The 22,967-nt window shown below is 37.1% G+C and overlaps 1 protein-coding gene and 1 long non-coding RNA gene across 3 annotated transcripts; one reads left to right on the top strand and one right to left on the bottom strand.

The window, feature by feature from the left end:
• The first annotated feature begins 130 nt into the window (after window positions 1-130).
• LOC132168710 (uncharacterized) lies at window positions 131-1,559 on the top strand. Its single transcript, XR_009438917.2, has 2 exons — window positions 131-438; window positions 1,288-1,559. It is a non-coding gene; the product is annotated as an uncharacterized LOC132168710 (long non-coding RNA).
• Window positions 1,560-2,810: 1,251 nt separating this feature from the next.
• Window positions 2,811-21,025, bottom strand: LOC132168709 (translation initiation factor eIF2B subunit epsilon). Of its 2 annotated transcripts, XM_059579730.2 has the most exons (16): window positions 20,820-21,011; window positions 20,405-20,571; window positions 18,383-18,613; window positions 17,890-18,204; window positions 17,001-17,108; window positions 16,107-16,296; window positions 15,696-15,958; window positions 14,487-14,616; window positions 13,357-13,436; window positions 12,812-13,060; window positions 12,642-12,718; window positions 8,768-8,859; window positions 7,861-7,943; window positions 6,975-7,046; window positions 3,343-3,468; window positions 2,811-3,122 (listed from the first exon to the last, which is right to left on the bottom strand). In XM_059579730.2, the coding sequence occupies exons 2-16, from the start codon at window positions 20,537-20,539 to the stop codon at window positions 3,072-3,074; spliced, it is 2,202 nt and encodes a 733-aa protein (XP_059435713.2). In that variant the 5' UTR covers window positions 20,540-20,571; window positions 20,820-21,011; the 3' UTR covers window positions 2,811-3,071. The 2 variants fall into 2 exon arrangements, with proteins under 2 accessions (XP_059435713.2, XP_059435714.2); XM_059579731.2 differs by lacking the exons at window positions 2,811-3,122; window positions 3,343-3,468; window positions 6,975-7,046; window positions 8,768-8,859 and having other exon boundaries at window positions 20,820-21,025.
• Between the last annotated feature and the right edge of the window lie 1,942 nt (window positions 21,026-22,967).

Raw genomic sequence — 22,967 nt, 5'->3', positions numbered from 1 at the left:
CGTAATACCTTAAACATTTTTCAACTAATATTAACCTCAAGATTGAATCCAAAAATTTGTTTTAGTGGAAACAGCCAGATCGATATGTGTTTTGTGCCCACAGTGAATAACAAAGTCAATGTAAAAGCAGGCACACATGTGAACTTTTGAATATTTGGTAAACAAAAGTAGACGGTACTCGGTGTATCCTTATCCTTTTGCTTGCAAGTCCAAGAGGGTGCTAGAAAGTCAAGAATCCTAAGCCATTGAGCTCACTACCTTTCCTTTTGAAGTTCCATAAATGCATGTACCCATCTAAAATTCCTAAAATTGAAAAACAGAGAAGGAAAGAAAGATGCCGGGTTGGGGACCGCCGCCGGGAGGGCCGCCTGGGCATCCAGGGCTGTGTGGTTGCTGTGATTTTCTCTGTGGTGGTATATGCCGGCTTGTATCTTCATGGTGAGTAACATGTCTCCAGCTTAATACTAACATGACCAAAATCAGTGATATTGTCCTTTGATTCTAATGTTATTATGTTTATATTTCTGGATTTTTAATGTCTATGTACGAGATAGAAACTTTGTCTTCTAAATGGGATGATTGCTGTATTGTAGATGGGATTGGGATGGGGTGAATTTTTTTTTTTTTTTTTTAATATGTCCGCCCAGAGAGTGAAAGAGAGATGAGTTGAAAAAAGAAGTACACCCCCTTCTAAGGAAAAAAACAAACAACAAAACCACTTAAAGAATATAAAGCTTTATGGCAGGAAAAATTATGAATTAGGCTCACAACCACCCAATCTTATTGTGTAACTCACTAATAGTGTATCAGTGCTATCAAGGATACTATAGTTTTTACTATAATCTTCTTATAAATTGACGTGATAATTCATAATTAGTAAAATGATTAAGAGTGTATGATCGACAAGTAAATTGATAAGTTTGATTTTTTGCTTAATCATTTTACCAATTATGAATTATTATGTTGGTTTGTAAGAATATTGCAGTAAACGTTGTAGTATACCAAACATTTTCCTTTGCTGCTGCTGGCTGAAGTACACCAAATAGTTTGTAATGATTATGAATTATCATTCATGAGAAATTTTATACGAATTCCCTCTCTTACACTCCCAATTGTTTACACTCTAACATGGTAATTGCAGAAAGAGAGTAAACAAATGGATTAAAAAACCATCGCATTAAAAAAATAATTACTCAAAAATGTAAAAGAGAGAATTCGTAGATTTCTAAGTAAATTGCAAACATCTGGTTTTGTTAACCCAATTCATGTTTTGTTGGCACTTGGCAGTTTCTATTTCCTTTGCTGCTGCTGCATCATAGAGAGCTGCTGCGGACCAGTGTTTGGTGGACCGCCAGGGGGCCCTGGCGGCCCGCATGGTGGGCCTCCTCGCTTCTAAACAGCCCATTTTCAGTAGAGTTATTGTACATCCATGGTTAATCATGCATTCTCCAGACCTAAATAAATAAAGCAACAAAAATATGGTGTTTATTTGTTAATGCGGATATGTAATATATTGTTTTGTATATTTATTGATAGTTATATGTTTGACGCATTTTATATATTGTTGGGCAGAATCCATTTATTTCTCTATATTTATTTCCTCAATTTTTGAGTGTCAAAAACTCCCGGATAATATCTTTCGGGGTGTAAAAAAATTATATTTACTTACGATTTACCGGATATTTGTTTCAAGTATTTGGAATTGAAAAATGTTATATAAACTCTCTTTTATATTTGTAAGTGTGTACTCTCAAATGTTATAGTAAAAAGCTGACGTGTCAACTGTTACATTAAAAAGCAAGCACTTCTGAATTTGCATGTACATTAGTGTGGTATCACATCTACTTGGTGAAAATGTATGTACGCACATTTCCTTGTTATCCAAAAAATTTAAAAATAAAAAATAAAAAAAAAAGTGAAAAAAAATAAAATAAAAATAACGTGAGAAATGTGAAAAGGAATTGCATTATGATCTATGTCCACCACCCCAAAAAAAGAGAGAGAAAGCTAGCTTAGGAGCAAAGTGGGGGTTAGGAAGATTCAAAAAATGAGATCGAGTTACATGGGTTTAGGTGAGAATAAATCTTGCTTGGAGTTTGAGATGACCGGTTAATGAGTTGGATTGAAATAAGGTGCCTAGTTTTTGCATTTTTGCAATACTCTAATATAGGATGTTTATATTTTATCATATCAGCTAAAAAAAAACTTAAACATTCTTTTTCCACCAATCACCGCAACTCTCACAAGCCTCACTAGGGTGGTTGACCACCCCTTTGATTTCTTAGGAGTGGCCAAACCACTCTAGCGACCATTGAGGTGGTTCAGCCACCTTCAAGCAGCTAAAAGGGTGGCCGGCCACCTCTAGTAATAGTGGTGAGAAACTACGAGGCTTGTGAGGGTGACACTATAAAAAGAAATAACTTTAAATTTTTGGTTGACGTGAAAGAACCTAAGTTGTTCATTTTAGGTAATACAGGATTTCAAGTGAAGGAAGAAAAGGCAGAGCTAAGTGGCTTCATTTTCTTGGTTTTTGAGAGGTTTTTGATGATGGGAGTGAGCCTGTCTAGGAATTTGCAAAGAATGATGGATCAGCTTGTTTGAAAGAAGGGTGCTTGTTAATCAGCTTGTTTGAGACACTCTTGCCAACAAAGACGAGAGGTTGGAGGCATTTTTCTGCCTCTATCGCCTATGGGGATTATTTTCCATTACCTGAAGATTATTTTTTGCCGACAATTTAACCCAACACCAGAAAACACAGAATATTAGAGTTCCAGAGGTGGTTTTTCTGCAGAACAAACAGACAACCCGAGTAACAAATTTTAGAATTTACTTTCTCAAACCTTTCATTTTCATTCAAAATCACATTAAATGTTAGATTAAAAGTTCAGGTTTCTGGGTTCCCTCTATTCCTAGAGTAGATATTGGCTGGCTCCTTCAAATTCAAAGACCATGGACAGAACCCTTATCCCCGCTCCACAATACAACACCCCTGAAAGATGATACATCAATTTGATATTTATGAAAGGATATCTCAACCCCCCACCAAATTAGATCTACAAATCAACTCCTCCCTAATCTTCTCCGACTTCTTCGTCTTCTTCTTCAGGTGCCTCTCTCAACCACTGCAACCAGAAAACACACATATAAAGAAGATGCAAATATTATGATACAACAAACAAATCAGGTGAAGTCTAAGAGAGGCATGATTCATCAATCTTAAGTTTTATTCCTGAAAAGTCGAACAATCCAGCACATAAATGATGGCCACGCTGCAAGAACAACTAATTGATTTCTTTTTCCTTTAGAAAAGAGGAAAGGAGAACGATGAATAGTAATACTTACTTTAATGAATTCTTCCGACTTCTTAACAAAAACTTTATCCAAATCATCAGCGTCTTTTTTCTCATCATCCCACTTTAGAATAGCATCTTCTTGTATAATTTCTTTGTCATACAGAAGCCACAGTATCTGTAAAAGAACATAACAATGACTTGAATCAGCAGAAAACAACACAAAATACGATCAAAGCAAGACAAAAGCAAAAAGAACTAAGAATGCAAACAATCTCCATAATTTCTAATCACATGGCACCTATTTTGGCCAAGAATCCAGTTCCCTTTAGCCAACCAATTCACAAAGTTAAACAACTACAGAGCTAGAAAGGTCAATAGCCTTTCTGAGTAGATAAGAAAAGTTCCAACGACTTCAGTCCAATTGACAACATTTTCACAATCATCCTCCACCATTACAGAAACCCTGCCTCCTTCCACTACCAATCTCCACTTTATTTATGGTAACTTCACCAAAAAGTTGGAAAGTGGAAAGAAGGAATAGATCCTTAAGGTTTCACATGAAACCTACCCCAACACCAAGTTGGCCCAGGTTTCCAAGAAATAAACTATCTAAATTCATGAAACCAACCAGAAGATGGCTCTCAAAGTAGATCACGCTGAAGTAGACCAAATAAGGGCCAACATCATAACTTTCCAAAGCCATCTTCAGCTTTTGGCTCCGAAGCAAGGAAAATAGAAAGAGAACACCAAGGAAAAGACAAAAATTGGCTGCAAAACAGGCAGCCACTCCTGCTGCCTGATTACACAATCGTCTCATAGCCCACTAATGTTCAAGATGCAAATAATCTTCATGTTTAGAAAGTTGGTTTTTAATTTGCCAGTGGCAGTACTACTCTTCATCCATTGCATGAGCTGCTGGCCAAGACAATAGTAGCAGCAGTTTGATGAGCACATTGTGGTTTCTCCCACATTCATTCTTTTTTTTTTTTTTTTTTTTATAAGTAAAGTTGTATATATCAAAAAGCGTAAAGCGCCCCTAAGTACACAGAAAAACCAACGTTAGCCCACAAACAAAATGACGCCAATAAAAGAGCCCTAATACCCAAAAAAACCCTAAGCCCGCATACAGAACCCTGAAACCCCAAAAAAACCCTAAACTCACAAGGCAGTCATCACCCTACCTTTGCGACTTTGCCCCTACTGTAGCCACTACCTCTAGCCTCAAAGTTAATGAAGCATTCCAAATTTTTAAGCTCCCTCTTCACATTAGTATTTGAGGCAAAAACCCCATCTTCACGATACCGAACCTCTTCAATGACTGAAAAAAGATCCTTTAAGTCTTTTCTCGTCATCCCCAAAAGACAACCCCATAGTGGGAGCAACTCCCATCACATTGAGCACCTCCTCGGAATAGCCCTCCACCCCCATCAATAGAGTGGCTGCCAGAGCCTCGACCATCAACTTCTTATTCAGCTGCGCACCTATATTGTTCTTCACTCTCCGAGAATACCCCTGTTGTGACTTGAAAATAAAAGTATAAATAGGTGCTCCACCCTCCGAAATAACAGGATGAGAGAGGCTAAGTCTCATACCCAGCTCAGCCGCCCCTAAGGAAAAACCACCAAAGAACTCTGGAGAAACAATCTTTGAGACGGTATGAAGGGCCTGTAACCTTGCTATCAGAGGACCCATCTTCTGAGAAGCAAAAGAATCTTCCTTGGCAACCAATGTTGACGAGGATGCCTCCTTCACCTTAGGCGGAGATGAGGAAATGGTTCTTAGCCCAAAAAACCCGCACCAGAGCAAGCCCTTCGCAGGAGAAGATTTCCTATCAGCCTTGCTAGGAGCTTCCTCCACCGCCGGAGATACAGAAACCACCGCAGCCTCCATACTTACCAAAGGTTGAAGACTAGTCAGACACTCCACCGCAAAGAGAAGACCTTCACTGTGTTCGTCGGAGAAGCCATCAAAGACCACTGAAAGCAGCGGAGTTAACACCGGTGACTCAGAGACAGGCTCCATGCACTTGAGTAGATCACCTTGTACCACCGCCGACACCCTCTCTGTAGATGCATCCCCAAGACCCATTGCATGACCTGAAACTACCTCATCTCCCAAGAGAGAAACAAGACCCAACAAAGACCCAAATAAGGGCTCTAAATCCGGACCCAAAAAAAGGGGCCTAACCTTCTTGAGCGATACCTTAGGCCCAGCCCTCATCTTTAAACCACGAAATGATTTGGGCTTTAGGCTCAGCCTAGTAGAAAGGACCTGATCCATGTCATCAGCCCTAATAGTTTCGAGAACCCTCTTCAACAAGCGCAGAAGCTTCATCGTTTTCAACACTGGAGCGCCGCCTCCCTGAGAAAATCTCCTACCCAACCTTCTTCTTTTGAGTCGGCGCACCATACTCAAACTCAAAACAATTTACTGGTGATCTCGCCTCCTCACCACCATTCACCAACTCAGAACAACCTGCCACTGGAACCAGATCTAAGTGATTCACGGACAACAGCTTCAAACCACCAGGAGCCGCGAAGAGCATTGCCACATAAGAACGAGTAGACAAAATATCACCACCGCCAGAGATAACTCTAGAGACCAGTGGCCGATCCTTTGCGACGATGAGCACTAGCAAATGCCGTAACTCGACCACGAATTGACGCCAACCCCATCCTCCACGGCCCTCAGGGAGCCAGATAACCCCTTTTTGGCCCCCCTCAGCAAAAACAGCCGCCTCTAAGAAACGGCCAGCCTTATTGCTACCCTTTTTTTTGATAAGTAAAAGTAATATATAACAAGAGCGCAGAGGGGCGCAACCCATATACACGGGAAGTATAAAAAGAGAGCGCCTAGGAAGGAGAGAAATGAAAGAGGAAGTAAGAAAAACTAATTACTAAAGGAGCTAACCAAGCGGCCGTCCAAGAGTAAAGAGTGAAGAAGAAAAAATGAGTCAGTTCCTCTATAGTCCTAGTAGAATTCTCAAAACATCTAGCATTTCTTTCAATTCATATACACCACATAAGACATAGAGGAACCATCTTCCAAACTACCACGTTTCGAGCACGACCTCCCAGCCTTATTGCTACCCTTACGAACCATCAAAACCTCCACCTCCTCACGGAAAGATTTAACAAAATCCTCCTTCCCCTGATACAACAACGCCTCCTCCACTATGTCCAACAACCAATTAGAGCACCGAATCCCCAAAGAACAAGAACCACCGAAACTTTTCCTTCTTTCCTCCAAACGAATCCTTGACTTGCCTGTTTTCACCAAGAGAGAAAAGGATTTAGCTTCCACCGTAAAATGACATTCCATCTCAAGCTAACCAACCGTATCTCACGAACCAAAAACCAAGACTATAGCGGGACGTGCCGCCGCTAGAGGAAGAGAGAGGGAGAGTTTATTGGCCAAGAGAGAGAGAGAGTATATATATATATATATATTGATCAACCGCATTGTCAATAGATATTATAGAGGGCAATATCGATGAATTTTTTCTAAAACTTTCTTGAACTATATTGATGTGATGTCATCTTCAAGATGCAAGAACAAGCACAAAATGTGTGTCGTGTGAACCAAAATATCATCATAGGGAACCATTATCTATTGAAGCGGAGTGCACATCTCATTCTCTTCTGATGAGATCTACATTATAAAGTATAAAGATAAATATACCTGTGAGAACAATGGGGAGAACTCCATGGCAGATTCCAAACACATTTCTTCAAACTTTAGTATTACTTCAATCTGCAAAGTATTCAAGAAAAATTTATTAAACGGAATTGACTATGAAATAACGAGACTTATTTTGGTAACCACCAAAACCAAAGGAACTGGGTGCACAATATCTAATTACATTCTAGAACCAAGTTAATCATATTCCTTGTGTAAACATATCTAAAACTCAACTGCAATGACACATGACTCTGATATGTAAGATCAGCATTCAAGTTCCCTTGGTGAGAAATTACTGCATTACGAACTTAAAATCTACATAAATAATTTAAAGATGTAAAATGTAATTGGCACTCAGGTAAATGCTGGTGCAATGCCAACACTTTATTTGATTGGAGATAAGGACAAAAGAATTACTGGAAGGAATTTTTTTTTGAGATATTCCTAGAATCCCTCTATAAAGGGGAAAAATTAAAAAAGAAAAAAGAAAAAACAGGGAAGAAATAGAAACTCAATAAAGATTGTTCTATTGCGTGATACATATAACAAAGTGATGGGCAGCACCATGCACACCGCTTAAATTTAGTAGATGCATAGTCTGAAAATGGTTGAGATAAAATCCTCCTAACAGACGCCTAGCACAAAAACTAAATCGGGAGTCTAAATTTCTATAAATTAGTCTTTCCTCTTTTCTTATGAATTGACATAGGACAAGAATATGATTTGAAATCACCTAATTTAATTCAAAACTAGCGATCTTAAAAGGAGAATAAAAGGAAGGACTCATTACAAAACACCAAGTTCAGTAGTAGCACAAGCAGACATTGAAAACTTTACTGGTCAAAGAAACGGCAACAATTATCTAAAAGGATTATCATAAACAGACCTGGTCATCAATGTCAGTCAGGAAAGACTTCAGAAGTTTTTGCCATTGTGTAATTACATTCATGGCATTATTAAACAACTCACCTGAAAAGTAGATTAAGAAGAACCAAATTGTTTATTCCATAGATCAAAAGGCAAGGAAAATAATTTTTCATACATAAATGAAATCTGTTACACAGAAAGATATGTATAGCATTAGGAAGTAATGTACAAACAAGATATGCTATCATTGAAACAGGACTGAAACCATGACAAGTTCAGTTGATGTGTATCAACCTTATCCTAGCCGGCCCTGGACAGAGCAAACCCCAATCCAAATCCTCACCAATCCCAAGTCCCTCAAAAGTACAGTAAAACAGACACAGTTTTCTTCAGTGTTGATACTTTTAACAACTTATTTCGGGCCAAAATAAAGGGGGCACAACTAAGGATCGAGATATGTAAAGGGCCTTAATTTTTAACAGAAGAATATTTTTAAAAGTACACAGTAAGATGATAACGCCTTTCAGTTCTTATAATATAATAGGATTACTCTAAAGATTTCTCAATATATAAACTATTGATGAATGAGGATCTATAAATTATAATTAGGTGTTCAGTCATCCATAAACATAACTCATTCTCTTCACACACATAGAGAGAGAGAGAGAGAGAGAGCAGACTACATAAGTAGTTATGGTATGCAACACGAATAAACAACTTTTGCCAAAAAAACGTTTTTTGACTTAAAAGCTCTATTTTTCAAACGCAATCCCAAACAAGCTCTTAATCTAATTTAGACATATTCAACAAAATTCAAAAAGCCACTATCACTTTCGAGCATAAAGAGCTTTTATTTGAAATCAAATAAGAAATGAGAATCCTCTACCTGAATGTATATCAAAACAAGAAAACATAGAAAAACTTACTAGGTGAGCTATGTGGAGTTTCTAATGACAATTTCATCATTGAATAAAATATAACTCCAGCAGCGTCTGCACATGACTTCGTGCATGACATCCTGTTAAATAAATGGCCAAAAAAGTTATATGATAAGCAACTAATCCACACAGAACAAAGCATTCTATACTTAACTCGGCTAAACCTCATACCAACTGAATATATATAAAAGCATCATCCCAGTAAATACATCCAAACATAGCCTAGAGAAAAAAATGCAGAAGAATCATATAAAGTGTGCATTTGGATGGAAATGGGGAAGGGTTTGCAATGCTGATGTAGGACAAATTCCAAAAGCTGTGTATAATACTTATTTCTTCAGCTAGGGTTTTGCCAACAGAAGATTTTAGAGATTGGAATAACTGGTGAAGGAGATCAACATTGGCATATTAGATTTCTGAGATCTTCACAAGATTGGGTGCTTGAATCAGTTGACATTTTCTTGGAGCTAATGTATTATATTCCATTTGTTGAAGTGGAAGATAAAATGTTTTGGAGACTTTCTAAGAATGGAAGATTCATGATTATAAGACTCATAATGGGGTTTAGCCATTGAATTTTCTCCGAAAAGTATTTGGTGTGTCAAGGTACCGACAAAAGCAGCATTCTTTGGATAAACACCTGCTTTGGGTAAAATACTGACAGTTGATAACTTGGAAAAAAGGGGTGAGTACATGCTGCATGTGTAAGAATAATGGTGAGAAGGTAGATCATCTCCTCTTACATTGCATTGTATTAAAAGAATTGTGTTTGTTTGCCTTATCTTATTGAAGTGTATTGGCTGATGCCTCGGACTGTGATAGAAGTTTTTGCGAGTTGGAAAAGAAGACTCGTTACCATGAGCCCTTTGCATCATGTGGACATTTAGAGGTTAAAAAAATAATCACTTTCAATGATGTCAAGTTTAGCAGAAACTTGCTTAAAACTATTTCTTACACTCATTAATTGATTTGTGCATTCTTTGGGAAGCAAACACTGATTTTCTTTTGAATTTTAAATTGTAACTTATTGAGAGGTGAAAGCTCTAAATAAGCTTTAACTTCTAACTTTTATATGAAGCTTTAATACATTTTTTTATAAGTAATCGAAATATCATTAAAAGCGAAAAGCGCTACTTAGGTACATATGGAATATACAAGAGAAACATATAGTTAGACGGAGAAAAAAGAACAAGAAAATCATGAAAACTAAGTACCCAAGAAGCTACAAATGTAGATGTCCAAGATTAAAGAGTAAAAAAGAAAAATGACTCAAGCTCTGCTAACGTCCTATCATGCTCCTCAAAAATTTTGTCAAGTCATTCCCTCCAAAGACACCACAAGAGGCAAGAAGGCATCATTTTTCACACAGCAACACCCAGAGTGCTACCACCAATCCACCAACAAGCAAACAAGTCAACTACTCTACTATGCATCACCCAAGCTAGCACAAAACAACTAAAAAAGACATAAGGTGCAAGCAACCTCACAATGGAGGAGAAGATGGTCTACGAACTCCCCATTCCTCTTATACGAACAACACCTATCGACCACAATGACAAGCCGCCGCTTCCTAAGGTTGTCCATAGTAGGGATATTTCCTGTGGCCACCAACCAAGCAAAAAAGGTTGCTCTCAAAGGAACCTTGGTCCGCCAAATACTCTTCTAAGGAAAAGGAGTGCCATCATTACAAGCAAGGACACTGTAGAATGAGCTAACAACGAACAACCCTTTTCTGGAGAGGACCACCAAAGCTTGTCTTCACCATATCTCACCTTTTTTTTTTTTGATAAGTAATGTTTATATATCAACAGCGCAGAGGGGCGCAACCCTTATACACAGGGGGTATACAAGGGAAACGACTAGCTAGAAGAAAAAAGAACAAGGAAATCAAGATAGCTAATAACTATAGGAGCGAGCCAAGCCACTGTCCAAGTATAAAGAGTATGGAAAAAGAAGGCCGTGAGCTCCTCCAATGACCTCTCAGAATCCTCAAAGCATCTCTCGTTCCTTTCTAACCAAAGACACCACATAATGCATAGAGGGACCATTTTCCATACAACAGCACTCCTAGATCGACCTCCCGTCGACCAACAAGCAAGCTGGTCTGCCACCTTGCTAGGCATTACCCAAGACAACCCAAAATGACTGAAGATGACCTGCCATAAGGAACGAGCAATCTCACAATGAAGGAAAAGATGATCAATAGTCTCCCCCATCAACTTTGCATAAGCAACATCTATTAATCACGATGATATTCCTTTTTCTGAGATTATCAATTGTGAGAATCTTCCCTAACACCGCCGTCCAAGTAAAGAAAGCCACTCTCGAAGGAGCCTTGGTGCGCCATATACTCTTCCAAGGAAAAGGACTTGCTTCTTTGCTTACCAGGATGTTGTAGAATGATTTAACATCGAACTTCCCTTTTCTCGAAGGGATCCACCAAATTTTGTCCACCCCCCCCCCCCCTACTCCACTTGTGAGAATATAACGTAGTATAACAAATTGAAGAACGAGGCCCACCCGATCATGAACTGATCTAGGAAAGCTTATGTTACACTCATTCAAGCCACCAGAAAACTCCAAGTGCGGCGCTACTGAAGCATCCCTTGCACAAGCAATACCATATAAATCTGAAAAGGCTTCCTTTAGAGCATTCTTCCCACACCACAAAACAACTCTCAAAGACTTGAAGCTTTCATTTCTCAGATCTCTTCATGAGTGGGATAGAGTACTAGTAGTCTCTCTTTCTAATCTTTTTTTAAAAAAAAATCAAATATCCTAAGTTGTTTTCTTTTGGTGTTTCTCTTGTAACTTCCGATCCCCCCTTTTCTATATTAATTGCTACGCCACACAGTACAGTACTGAATTGTGTTGTCACACCCCTTTTCCATATCAACTGCTAAGCCACACAGTACAGTGCTAAACTGTGTTGAACACAAGGACAAAGACCTCCAACCATAGGTTCCATACTACTTTATTTAATGTTATACAAACCAGACAGTAATTGATGGGATTGATCTTATTCCTCTATTCTCTAACTGGGTGATGCAACATTTGTAGGCCTACTCTTTGGCTGCTCATCTGTGGTTTCTGAGCATAATTCTCAAATCTGCCTTTTACATTATACTTATCAACACCGTTTGAGTCGATTACCAATTCCTTTAGAGTAATGCTAGAAGGAAGATTATGTATCCTCCTAAATGTAATGTGGCTTTTACAATCACCATTGAATTCGATGATTATTATTAGATTTTGATCTATTAATAATTTTAAAAGCCACATCAAATTTGGGAGGACACAATAAGGACTCTAGTCATCCTTCTAGCATTACTCATTCCTTTATAACCTTGAACATTGCAACACAGTAATACAAACACTTCTTTTCAAAGTACCAAGTGTGAAACTCACCAAATGGATAAGAAAATGGACAAGAAGAGGAGAGGAAGGGGAGTGAATAGTTTGTGGAGTACTTAGGAATATATAAGCTAGTAATTAAACCAAACCAAGTCAAAGAAACTTTGTAGGCAGGTTACAAACATCATTAAAGTATGTCATCATTTTTGGCATCAAAAATTAAATATTCAAATGCATATTCCATTTTTTCCAGATACATAATATTTGTCCAAAAAGTCTTTGTCCAATGAGCCATAGCTCAAATGGCTCCTCTCCCCCATGAAGGAACAGGAAGGAGGTTAAGGCTGTGGGTTCAAGAGCTACTAGGTATGTGACTAAAAAAAAAAAAAAACAGAAATAGGAAAAGAAAAATTAAATATAATGAAACACAATAGTAGAGGCACAATTACGCAAACAACGGAGTGAATTGAAGCAGTTTAAAGTGTAAATACAAAAAAAAATAACATACCGCAATGTGTTCAGTTCTAAGATTGCAGAGCCTTCTTCAATATTTTCATGCACAGCCCGTAGAAAAGTTGCTTCAGCCTGCAAATGATAATGGCTGAATAAATGTTCATTCTCTGCAAATGTGTATCCACTAACATCATCATTTCTGGTTTGACATTATTTTTTTATCACCTCCGTCTCAAAGGAGTCACCTCTGGAATCCTCATTGACATCATCATCTGAATCATTATAGTCAGGTTTCAACTCTCCCGCAGTTGGGAGAACACTGCCATCATGGGTTAACAACACCAGATCATCGTCAGTAGTTTGCATTGCCTCGGCAAGCTTATCTGCAGGAATTGGTGCAATTGAATGTCTCCATTCTTCTTCATGGCTTCCTTCACATACTGACCAAACATATCCAACCCCACCTGTACCAAGCTGATCGATAATAGTAACTGGTATAAGAGTCAATGACATATTAGTTAATGATCTCAAACATTGATTTGTTCTTTCTTTCTTCCCAGTTTTATTTTATAACCAAAAATGAACCCCCCCCCCCCCCCCCCCCCCCAAAAAAAAAAAGGGGGGGGAAGAAGAAATAAATGTTCATTACCAGTTATTTGTTTGCCAGTTACTGAAAAATCTGCCACATATGTGACAGAAATAAGCCTGGACATTTAACTCTATCAGGCTAGTGTATCCTGAGCATATACCAAAAAAAAATGCCAGCTAACCTCATAAGTAGGCCAACTTTGTTTCTCCAATAATTGGGATGTCATCGCCTCTTTTGACCCTTCCAATGTACTTGTGATTGCTGCATATAAAAAAACTTATAATAACGCACAACAGCACTTCAAAAAGTTATATACATCTTAACTGTCAACAACTAGTATAAGGCAGAAGAATTGTAAGGCATTAAACAACACAGCTAAGAAAGCATCAGTATAAAGACACTCTGGCCTCATCTACCAAAACACATATGATGTCTAAAACTCCATTTGCAATTTGTTAGCAGCAAAGAAATAAGTATAGCTCTAATACTTCAGTCTTTGGAAAACACAATTCATACAAACACGCACAAATATATTTATATGTGTGTAAACATGCATAGATAAACTTTGATAGGGCGGCGCCCTATAAAGTTTAATGGGATCTCACCCATTTTCGCTTTCAATGGTGAGATGTTTTACAAATCCGAATCATTCAAAAACCTACAAAATATGAAGGTGGATAGCTTTCAAATTTTGCTTAAATTAATGAAGTAAAATGATTGATATCTTTACTTATATTTGAACAGTGATTACTTATTCTTCGTTTTTTATGTCGAGGGACCTCTCCAAGGCAGGGCCCTTCGGACCCACCCCTGCAGAGTAAACCTCAATCTCGTGCACTGCACCCTCGGAAGTTTCCCTACACGGAACTGGTTAAATCGCTAACTTTTCACCAGGGGGTGTGGCCCCAAGGGACTGTTTGCACTCATGAAGGGTTAAACCTTAGAACTTAAACGGAGCAAACCCTCAAGACCAATGTCTTCACCACTTGGGCCAACCCCTTGGGGTTAGTGATTACTATTATGTATGCGTCAATAAATAAGGTTCACACACATAGATATGTATATGGGAACCCCGCCAAAAATTTTGTTCTTTCCATACAAATTCTTAATTCCTCATCACTTCAAGGCACCCCCACTTTAAGGAAGCTTAAGAGGTTTATATTATCTAAGAATTATTATCAGTAACCTTGATCTCCTGCCCATATCATGGTTAGATCAAGGCTATACGCTTTGCAAAAACAATTAATCTAACTGTAACTTAACTAGACAAGCCAGAAAAGTAGGAAAAAGATGGGATGCAGTAGAAGTTACATAAAATTTCAACAACCCCGCTGCTATCGTCAGCATACTCCAGCTCCTCATCACTATCCTGCTTAATTGGTTGTGGATGCAATGATACCTTTGAGTATGAAGGAACAACAAACTGTTGCCCTATTACAACCTGGAGGATAAGAAATTTCAAAACACCATACAAACTACATATAGTCATAAATCACAAAAGGATCATAACTTTCAATATTTGTACCTTGCAATTATTATTTTTCAAAAAAGAAAGATGAATTTGAAAAGACACAAATAATATATACCAAAACTTAATGAAGCAGATAGGAAATTTAACTAATTAAGTTGATTCAAAATTGACCGATCAGGTGGATTTTTCAGCTAAAAAGGGGTGGCACCACTTTGGAGTCATGTGCGCCCCAAAACCAGATGTCCTTAAGTTTTGCTTGTTCGCTTCTTTATATATGTTTACTGTATATCATAGTCTTGAGTACCCTCCTTTCTTCCGGAGAAAGTGCCCACCTTAAATTAGCTTTCTTGCAACAAGGACTTAACAACGAAAATGTATGAAGAAGGATAAAAACACATAGCCACATTCTTAGCGATCAAGGTAATATTTAACTCAATGTATAGAAGAAGAAAGCAGAAGCTTAACAAAAAATTAGAGCTTAAGAGTCTTCAGCTTAATTTCATAACCAAGAACATCTCTACCAATCATTCCATATCAGTGGATACCCAATGTCAGAACCCTATAAGTAGATCAACAGTCTTGATTACATTGCACTTTTTTTGACAAGTAATTTCATTATTATTAGCGCAAAGGGGTGCAACCCTAGTACACAAAAAGCATACAAGAGAACCTCTAATCTGAACAAAAATTCAAAAAACCTGAGAAACTAGAAATATGCACATATGAAATTCTACATTCATACAAATATGCTGTCAATCAAGAAGATTTCCAATCCCATAACAATATCACTATATCCGTTTCCAATGAATTTATTCCCTCACAATAAAAATTTTATTCTAACATATGGACTTGTAATCAGTAAACATCTTGTTGCCATGTAGTTTGGGAACCAACCCAACAGTAAGATGAACTGGAGAAGAATAATAATTTTTTTGATAAGTAATTGAAGTTTTATTAAAAAGCGTAAGAAGCCCCTAAGTACACAGAAAGCAAAAGAATAATAATTTAGCAATTCAAACAAGGTATAGCAGAGATATAAAGACACATACCTTAAAAGATAAAACCACGCCAGGTTCCAAAACTGCTCCTGACTTCATAACCACTCCATCACATACTATTGCATGCATTATCTTACAGTCATCTTCAATAATGACATTATCCCATATATAGGAACCTTCTATTGAAACATTTGATCCTATAGTACAACCTTCCCCAACAACTGAATTTGAAATCTTAGTGTTGCTCTCAATCTTGGTACCATTTCCAATAACAGTAAAAGGACCAATTTCTGCAGAACGAGATTGCACTACTTCTGGTATAAAAAAAAAATTAAAAAACAAAAAAAAAAAACAAAACCCCAAAGTTTATTAAATCCTGTTTAATGGAGAAATTACAACAGAATATGTAACTCTTGTAACCAACTACATAGATTATTGACCAATTAGATCTTTGATCATTACCCGATGCTCGATACATTCCCTGTCTTTCAAGTTTGGTGGCAGAGTTCCCAAAGAACTTAACATCTGGCACAAATGGATATGTCCACCTCTGGATTATGTCCTTACTAATGGTGTCATAGCTTCGGAAGTTATCAATTCTAGCCGCATAACTTGAGTGAATTTCATGAGTGAAGATTTTGTAGCCCATAATCTGATAGAAAAATATGGATATCTTAGAAGTGTGAAATGAAAAACACCAAAACCAACAGAAAATGTCTAATTATCGAACATACTATTAACAAGAGGGAAGCAAATATAAGCCAATAAAATGTTATTCATTGTAAATGAGCATACTAAATGTTTTGACTTCTTTTAAATGTGCCAAAATGGAAAGAGATGTCTTAATAACATAACTAGATACTAAGAAAAAAATAATAATGAAAAAAATCTAAGACGCTTAAACATTGCAAAAAAATGAAAATTTATGATTCTGCTAAGGAAACTTTTTTACTCAATTAATGAAACGACATCTATAGTCATGCATGCATAAAAGAGTGTATGTATTTTTTTCATTGGATGCAAAGAAGGAATGTAGAACACATCCATTCTGTTAACCACCCTTCTATCAAAGATATCTACACAAGCTTGTGACAAATGCTGAGATATTTAATAAAATTTCTATCTACGTCTTCTAATCAAATAAGGTTCAATTTACACTTTGAAAACATACTTAGAAACTAATACAGGGAGACATCAGTTGGCAGGGAGATCCATCATCTTATTATGTCTGTGTCTTTGCAACACGCATATGTAAATGTGTAGAAGAGGGCGCTTGTCAGCGTACCAGCAGATTATTTGCACATGAAAGTAACTAAATTTAGCTTACAGAAGAGATGTATAATGAGTTACGCATACATCATCAACAAGCAAGGCCTTGACAAAATGGCGTCGTAGATGTTGATAATCAAAATTGTCAGTAAAAAGGCTAAGCACTTCTGGCGAGCAGATGTCAATATAGCAATCCTACAGAGAATAAATTAATAATTTAGCAAAAATTTGTATCACAGGTCTCCTTAGAGAAGAGACATATAAATGAAGAGAAAACTAATAATAATTTCAGATAGAATGCCAATGCATCTACTGACAACAAACTGAAGCAGCCACAGCATGGAGTGTAAATGCAGATTTAGCCAGTAACAATAGTATAGTGCCTTCTTATGCTTGGCACACACACACAGCACTAAAAGCAACAATCCATCCCTCAACAACAGTGCCCAAAGAAAAGGGTTAGGGAGGTGGTGAGACATAAGCGAGAATGGGTCCTTTAAAGTACAAGAAGCAGCCCATGCACATTCACTGCCTCAGCGATTTCAGAAAATCTTGGACTGAGACAACCGCAAGACATGAATACCATCACTATATAAGGACAAAGAAACACTTTAAATACCTTCTTAGAAAATTGTAACAGGCAAGCATTATAATGTCAAGTAATATTGGCTATCAAAGCGAATCAAAACTCAAGCCATTTCCTTATTATCGAATTAAGTAAATCCACTGCAGTGTTTCATTTCCTTCATCACTCTACAATAAATTTTGGTCATTGTCATGATAAAAATAACTTCTTAGAGAAACAGCTATTGTAAGAAGACAAATTAGCACTAGTTTGAAGACCAAAACAAAAGCCACAGGGAGGAGGAATTTACCACTAATAGATTACTACGAAAGCTGAAAATAAATCTTATTTTTATAAGGTACTCTGAAAATAAAACTAAAAGATTTTGAGGGAAAGATTCAAGAAATAAACCTGTGCATCGTTGTGTAAAGAAATTGATGGATTATCAGTGAGCAGCAACTTATCAAGACATATCACCCCTTTTGAATAGTCTGCCTTGTCCTCATAATATAAAAGCTGCTTAGTATTAGGATCTATTGCCATAAACAGCTCATCAGTACCAAGTCGAGATTGGCGAGTAATTGGAGAAGGCTTTGACCGTCTAATAACCATGGTCATTACAGCATTACTATCTTTCTTCTTTCTCTCCTTATGTTCTTTAAGCACCTGTGTAAGTGCCATGTTGCTCACAGTATCTCCGCTAATAAGGACGAAATCTCCATTTATCTTCAAAAGCCACAGAAGATGATAACTTCGTTACACTATGAAACAGCAAGTTCTAAATGCAAGCATAGGTGGAACTACATTCATTAAGAACAAATAATTAAAACTGATTGGAACAAAGGACATTCCAACTTCTCATAAAGACAGAAATATAAGATGGGAAATTGAGACATGGACATACCACATTACGCTCATAAATTACGCGCAAAGCATCACCAGCACTGATAGAATTGTGGGACTCTATCGTTGTGACCGAGAAGTTTGGATGAGAAAACCACTCAGAACTCTTCAAATAATCAATCACTTGCTTGGAATGAGCACAGCAAAAGACAATAACCTCTTCAACACCAGCAGATTCAAGCCATGCTAAGGTGTAATTTATCATCGGGACATTTACTAATGGTAATAATACCTTCAACACCAAAAAGCTTACATAAGTGCAAGAATTGGTATCAAAAGAACAAAAAAATCTTTTTGCAAGACATACGAATTCACAAGTTTGGCCTCCGTACAAGCCCATGGCATTGTCTATATACAAATTCCCAAAGAATTTCTTTTTATTAAAAATTAAAAATTTAAAAAAAAATTTTTAAAAAAAAGTATCACTAAATACTGAAACATCTCAATATGCAAGTAACACAGGCGGTCATCAAAAACATCCAAATTTTAAGAATGTATTTTTATTTCATATTTTGTCTAATATATTCTTGTCTACGCATTCTTGTGCAAGAAAATAAAGAAGTTAATAAGTGAACCTCCTATAGCAGCGAAAATGGAGGGACAAATACTTGAACAATACATCTTATATTTTTTTTATCACATAGCTCAGTTAAACAAAGAACTATCCCATTCAAGCATGAAATAGCAAAAGAAAAAAGATTAAAATCCAAAAGCCCCCAACCCCTTTTCTTCTTCGTCACCTATAAGCAACAAACGGGGCACAAAGAACTATCCCATTCTTGTCTACGCATTCTTGTGCAAGAAAATAAAGAAGTTAATAAGTGAACCTCCTATAGCAGCGAAAATGGAGGGACAAATACTTGAACAATACATCTTATATTTTTTTTATCACATAGCTCAGTTAAACAAAGAACTATCCCATTCAAGCATGAAATAGCAAAAGAAAAAAGATTAAAATCCAAAAGCCCCCAACCCCTTTTCTTCTTCGTCACCTATAAGCAACAAACGGGGCACAAAGAAGCCAAAGTTATCAAATGAATACACAAACTTCATCTTAAAACAATTTTCAACCGAATTTTCTCTCTTCGTAATCACGTTAAATTAGCCTCCAAGGAAAATTTATGAAGAATACAAATATTCCAAGCAATGTACATGAATAGCATAATTCAACATCCCACATAGATTCATATGCACCTATATCTATGCACACATGCGTGCGTTCATACATTTATTCGTATAAAACATAGATACCAACATAGGCAATGTAGATCGTATTTGCTGGTCTTCGTCCAAGAAGGGCAAGTTTGAGGTTAAGTCGCTCTTCAAGGCCTTGTCCAATTCTAATCATGAGGTGTTTCCTTGGAAGAGCATCTGGCGTACTAAGGTGCCTCTGCGAGTGGCATTTTTAGGTGGACCACAGCCCTAAGCAAAATTTTGACTCACGATACTCTGCGTAAGAGGAACCTAGTGGTAATGGAATGGTGTTGTATGTGCAAGAAGACCGAAGAGTCAGTCGATCATCTTCTTCTCCACTGTGAGCTCACAAGTGCTCTTTGGCATACGATTTTTAATCGGTTTGGGTTGCATTAGGTCATGCCTTGCAGGGTGAGGGACTTGTTCGATAGCTGGTGGTCGGGAGGACGATCTCGAAGCGCGGTTGTGTGGAAGATGATCTCGCTGTGCCATATGTGGTGTATATGGAATGAAAAAAATACTAGATGTTTTGAAAATTCCACTAGGACTATAAAGGAATTGACTCATCTTTTCTTCTTTACTCTTTACTCTTAGACGGCCGCTTGGCTAGTTCCTTTAGTGATTAGTTTTTCTGACTTTCTTTTTCATTTATTTCCCTCTTAGGCGCTCTCTGGTTATACTTTTCGTGTATGTAGGTTGCGCCCCTTTGCGCATTTTATATATCATTATTACTTATCAAAAATAAATAAATAAAACATAGATACCAACATCATATATGTATGTACGTACGTACAAAGATACACAAAATCGAGAGAGAGAAAGAGATTACTTTGGGGCGTTCTAGGGTGATGGGACGGAACTTGGTGGCGAAGCTATCAGCCAAGAGGATGGCCTGCAAGGGTACGCGTGTCAGTTCCTCGGGGTCCTCGGCAACCCTATTTGCACCCTTTCTCTGTACACCCATTGCTACTCCTCCTTCACCCTCCTTAAGAAACTCTGGAAATCAAAGATACAGTAATTCCACGGATATCAATTAAAATCAGAGAGAATTGAAAGAAAAAACAAAAAAGATATGAGCCTCCACAGATTGCTTATAGCAATGGATTGAAATTGTTATTGGATGATTAGCCTAGGGCACTTATATTAGAAAATAAACCGAATCTTAATAAGAATAAGAATTAATAACCCTAAACTTTGTAGAGAAGAAATCTTAATTATAGTAATATAAAATAGAGGGTTCGTACCAAGAGAATTGTGAGCTAAGAATTGCGATTTCGTAAAGGCCCAGTTTCAAATCAAAATTCCTAATCAAAAACCGAGAATTGGAACTAAAGAAAAACCCTAATTAAAACCCTGTGTAGTAGAGAAAGACGGCCTTATGATGTGAAGCAGAACACTCTGACTGTTTTGGGCTTGGCTCATCTACGGTCACAACTATGCATCGGTTTTCATTAGCTAATAAGGGCTTACCCAAAGGGGTGGTTCAATGCCCGAATGAAATCCTCAAGTGGTAAAGTAAAGTAAGCACTAGAATGTAAAGTAAGTAATAGAATGTAGATTCAAATTTTCACAACGAAGAATCTTCATGTTTGATTAGTATAAACCATTTTGGTTTCCATTTATGTCTTAGTGGAGTAGGCAATTAAGCTATAGCTCAGCTAGTCTTGAGAGTGCTTATGCGGTTTCTGCCGTTTAAATCCCTCTTAAACTGTCTTACATGGGTTGGTATTATTACAGTCACGCTCGGCTAGAATAGCCACAATTGGTCTCCCTTCTAACTTTGTTTTGAATAGAGGTCTTCACACAAATCAAGACATTTGTGCCATTCAATGAGCGTCTGACAATTCAACGTGGAACACTTTAAGCAAAATAAGCAAAAACATCTGATTTTTACATTCATATTACTCATTTAAAAGTAAAAAGCCAAAAAAACTTATTTCTCATTTTTCCTATTTATCTACCTAAACCTTCCTCCGTCCTCCATCGGCCACGATGCCAAGCAACCACGACGCTGCCAACGACACTCCTCCACACGGGTAATATCTCTCTCTCTCTCTCTCTTACCAAGAGCAAAGCATATTGCAAACAAAAAAAAAAAAAACTACGAGCGGTGTCTAGGCTTTTCAATGTGGTCTACTCTGGTCGGCATCGTCTCCAGCACGGTCTGGGCTGGTTGGCATCGTCTCCAAAGTGGTCTTTGGGCTGGCCGGCAGTGAAATCTAGTGGTTGGTGGTGGGTATAGCCATATAAGTATGATGAATATGAAAAGTTTATTCTCGAGATCTCTTATATTAACGCATATGAGGTCTTGATGAATAAAACTAAGGTGTTTTTGCTCATTTTTGTTAAAGTGTTTCACGCTAATTTGTCATGCATTTATTGGATGGCACAAAGGTCTTAGTTTGTATCAAGACCTTATAGAAATTATTCTCAAATTCTTATATAATTGTCATGTAATTGGGAAAACGTGATAGTAAAAATCAACTTTTGAATTTGTTTTTTTACAATATATTGCTAATCTAAATATTGCTTTTTTACTATTACATTATCACAGTTATATAATAGTCGCACAATAGTCTATTAAATAATATACACACATTTCAAAACAAACCATTTCTTTTGTTCGCATCAATTGCCCTGGACACCATATGTCTCAAAGGAAAAAAAGTCATTCATGCATGGAGGTTTTACCCCTAATGCTCTCCATCTCTCAAATCAAGTGAAAAACCTATGCTGTGATAATCTCAAAAGCCTGGAGTCATAAATCAAGTCTCAAGAAATAAAACTTGTCACCAGCTCTTGGAAATTTCTTCAAAATCAACTTTGGTTTTTGTTGTCCCTATCAATAATGGATCTCAACCTCCCTAATGAGTAATGTCCTTCACTTCTTTTTCTTTTTGTTGCTTTATATGTTCTTTCATTGTATGTTCATTTCATTTGTTGCACCAGTTGCTCCAGTTGCTCAAAAAACATGTGTGATAATCATAACATGGAGTTCAAGTCAAATGATTGAGTACCTGCATGTTTCATGCATCCACCACATGGAGTGCATCATGTTAATTCTTGTGTAAATTTGAGTTCTATAGAGAAAAGTTAGATTTCCCTTTCTTTTTTTAAAAAAAAAATTCTCAAAAGATTAATTACCATCCCATCACTTTACGTCTATATTAAATAAAATAATAGTGATACATCATTTAGGAACCAAAGTTTAAGAAAAAAATAACTAGATCGAAACCTAATATTTTTTTGTTTTATATCACCGCATTAGTAGTAGAGCTTAAAAGGGGTAAATAGAATTCTTCACGTGCGCCCGTGCTATGTGTAGCATAAATTTGCACGTGTCGAATACTATTATTGACTATATATATTATGGTATATTTTTTGTTTGAAAA

Source organism: Corylus avellana, chromosome 1, assembly GCF_965113065.1.
Source record: "Corylus avellana chromosome 1, dhCorAvel1.hap1.2, whole genome shotgun sequence".
NCBI classification, from domain to species: domain Eukaryota; kingdom Viridiplantae; phylum Streptophyta; class Magnoliopsida; order Fagales; family Betulaceae; genus Corylus; species Corylus avellana.
Note: the sequence above shows the minus strand (reverse complement) of the source record. Positions and strands in the feature narration are given on the sequence as shown.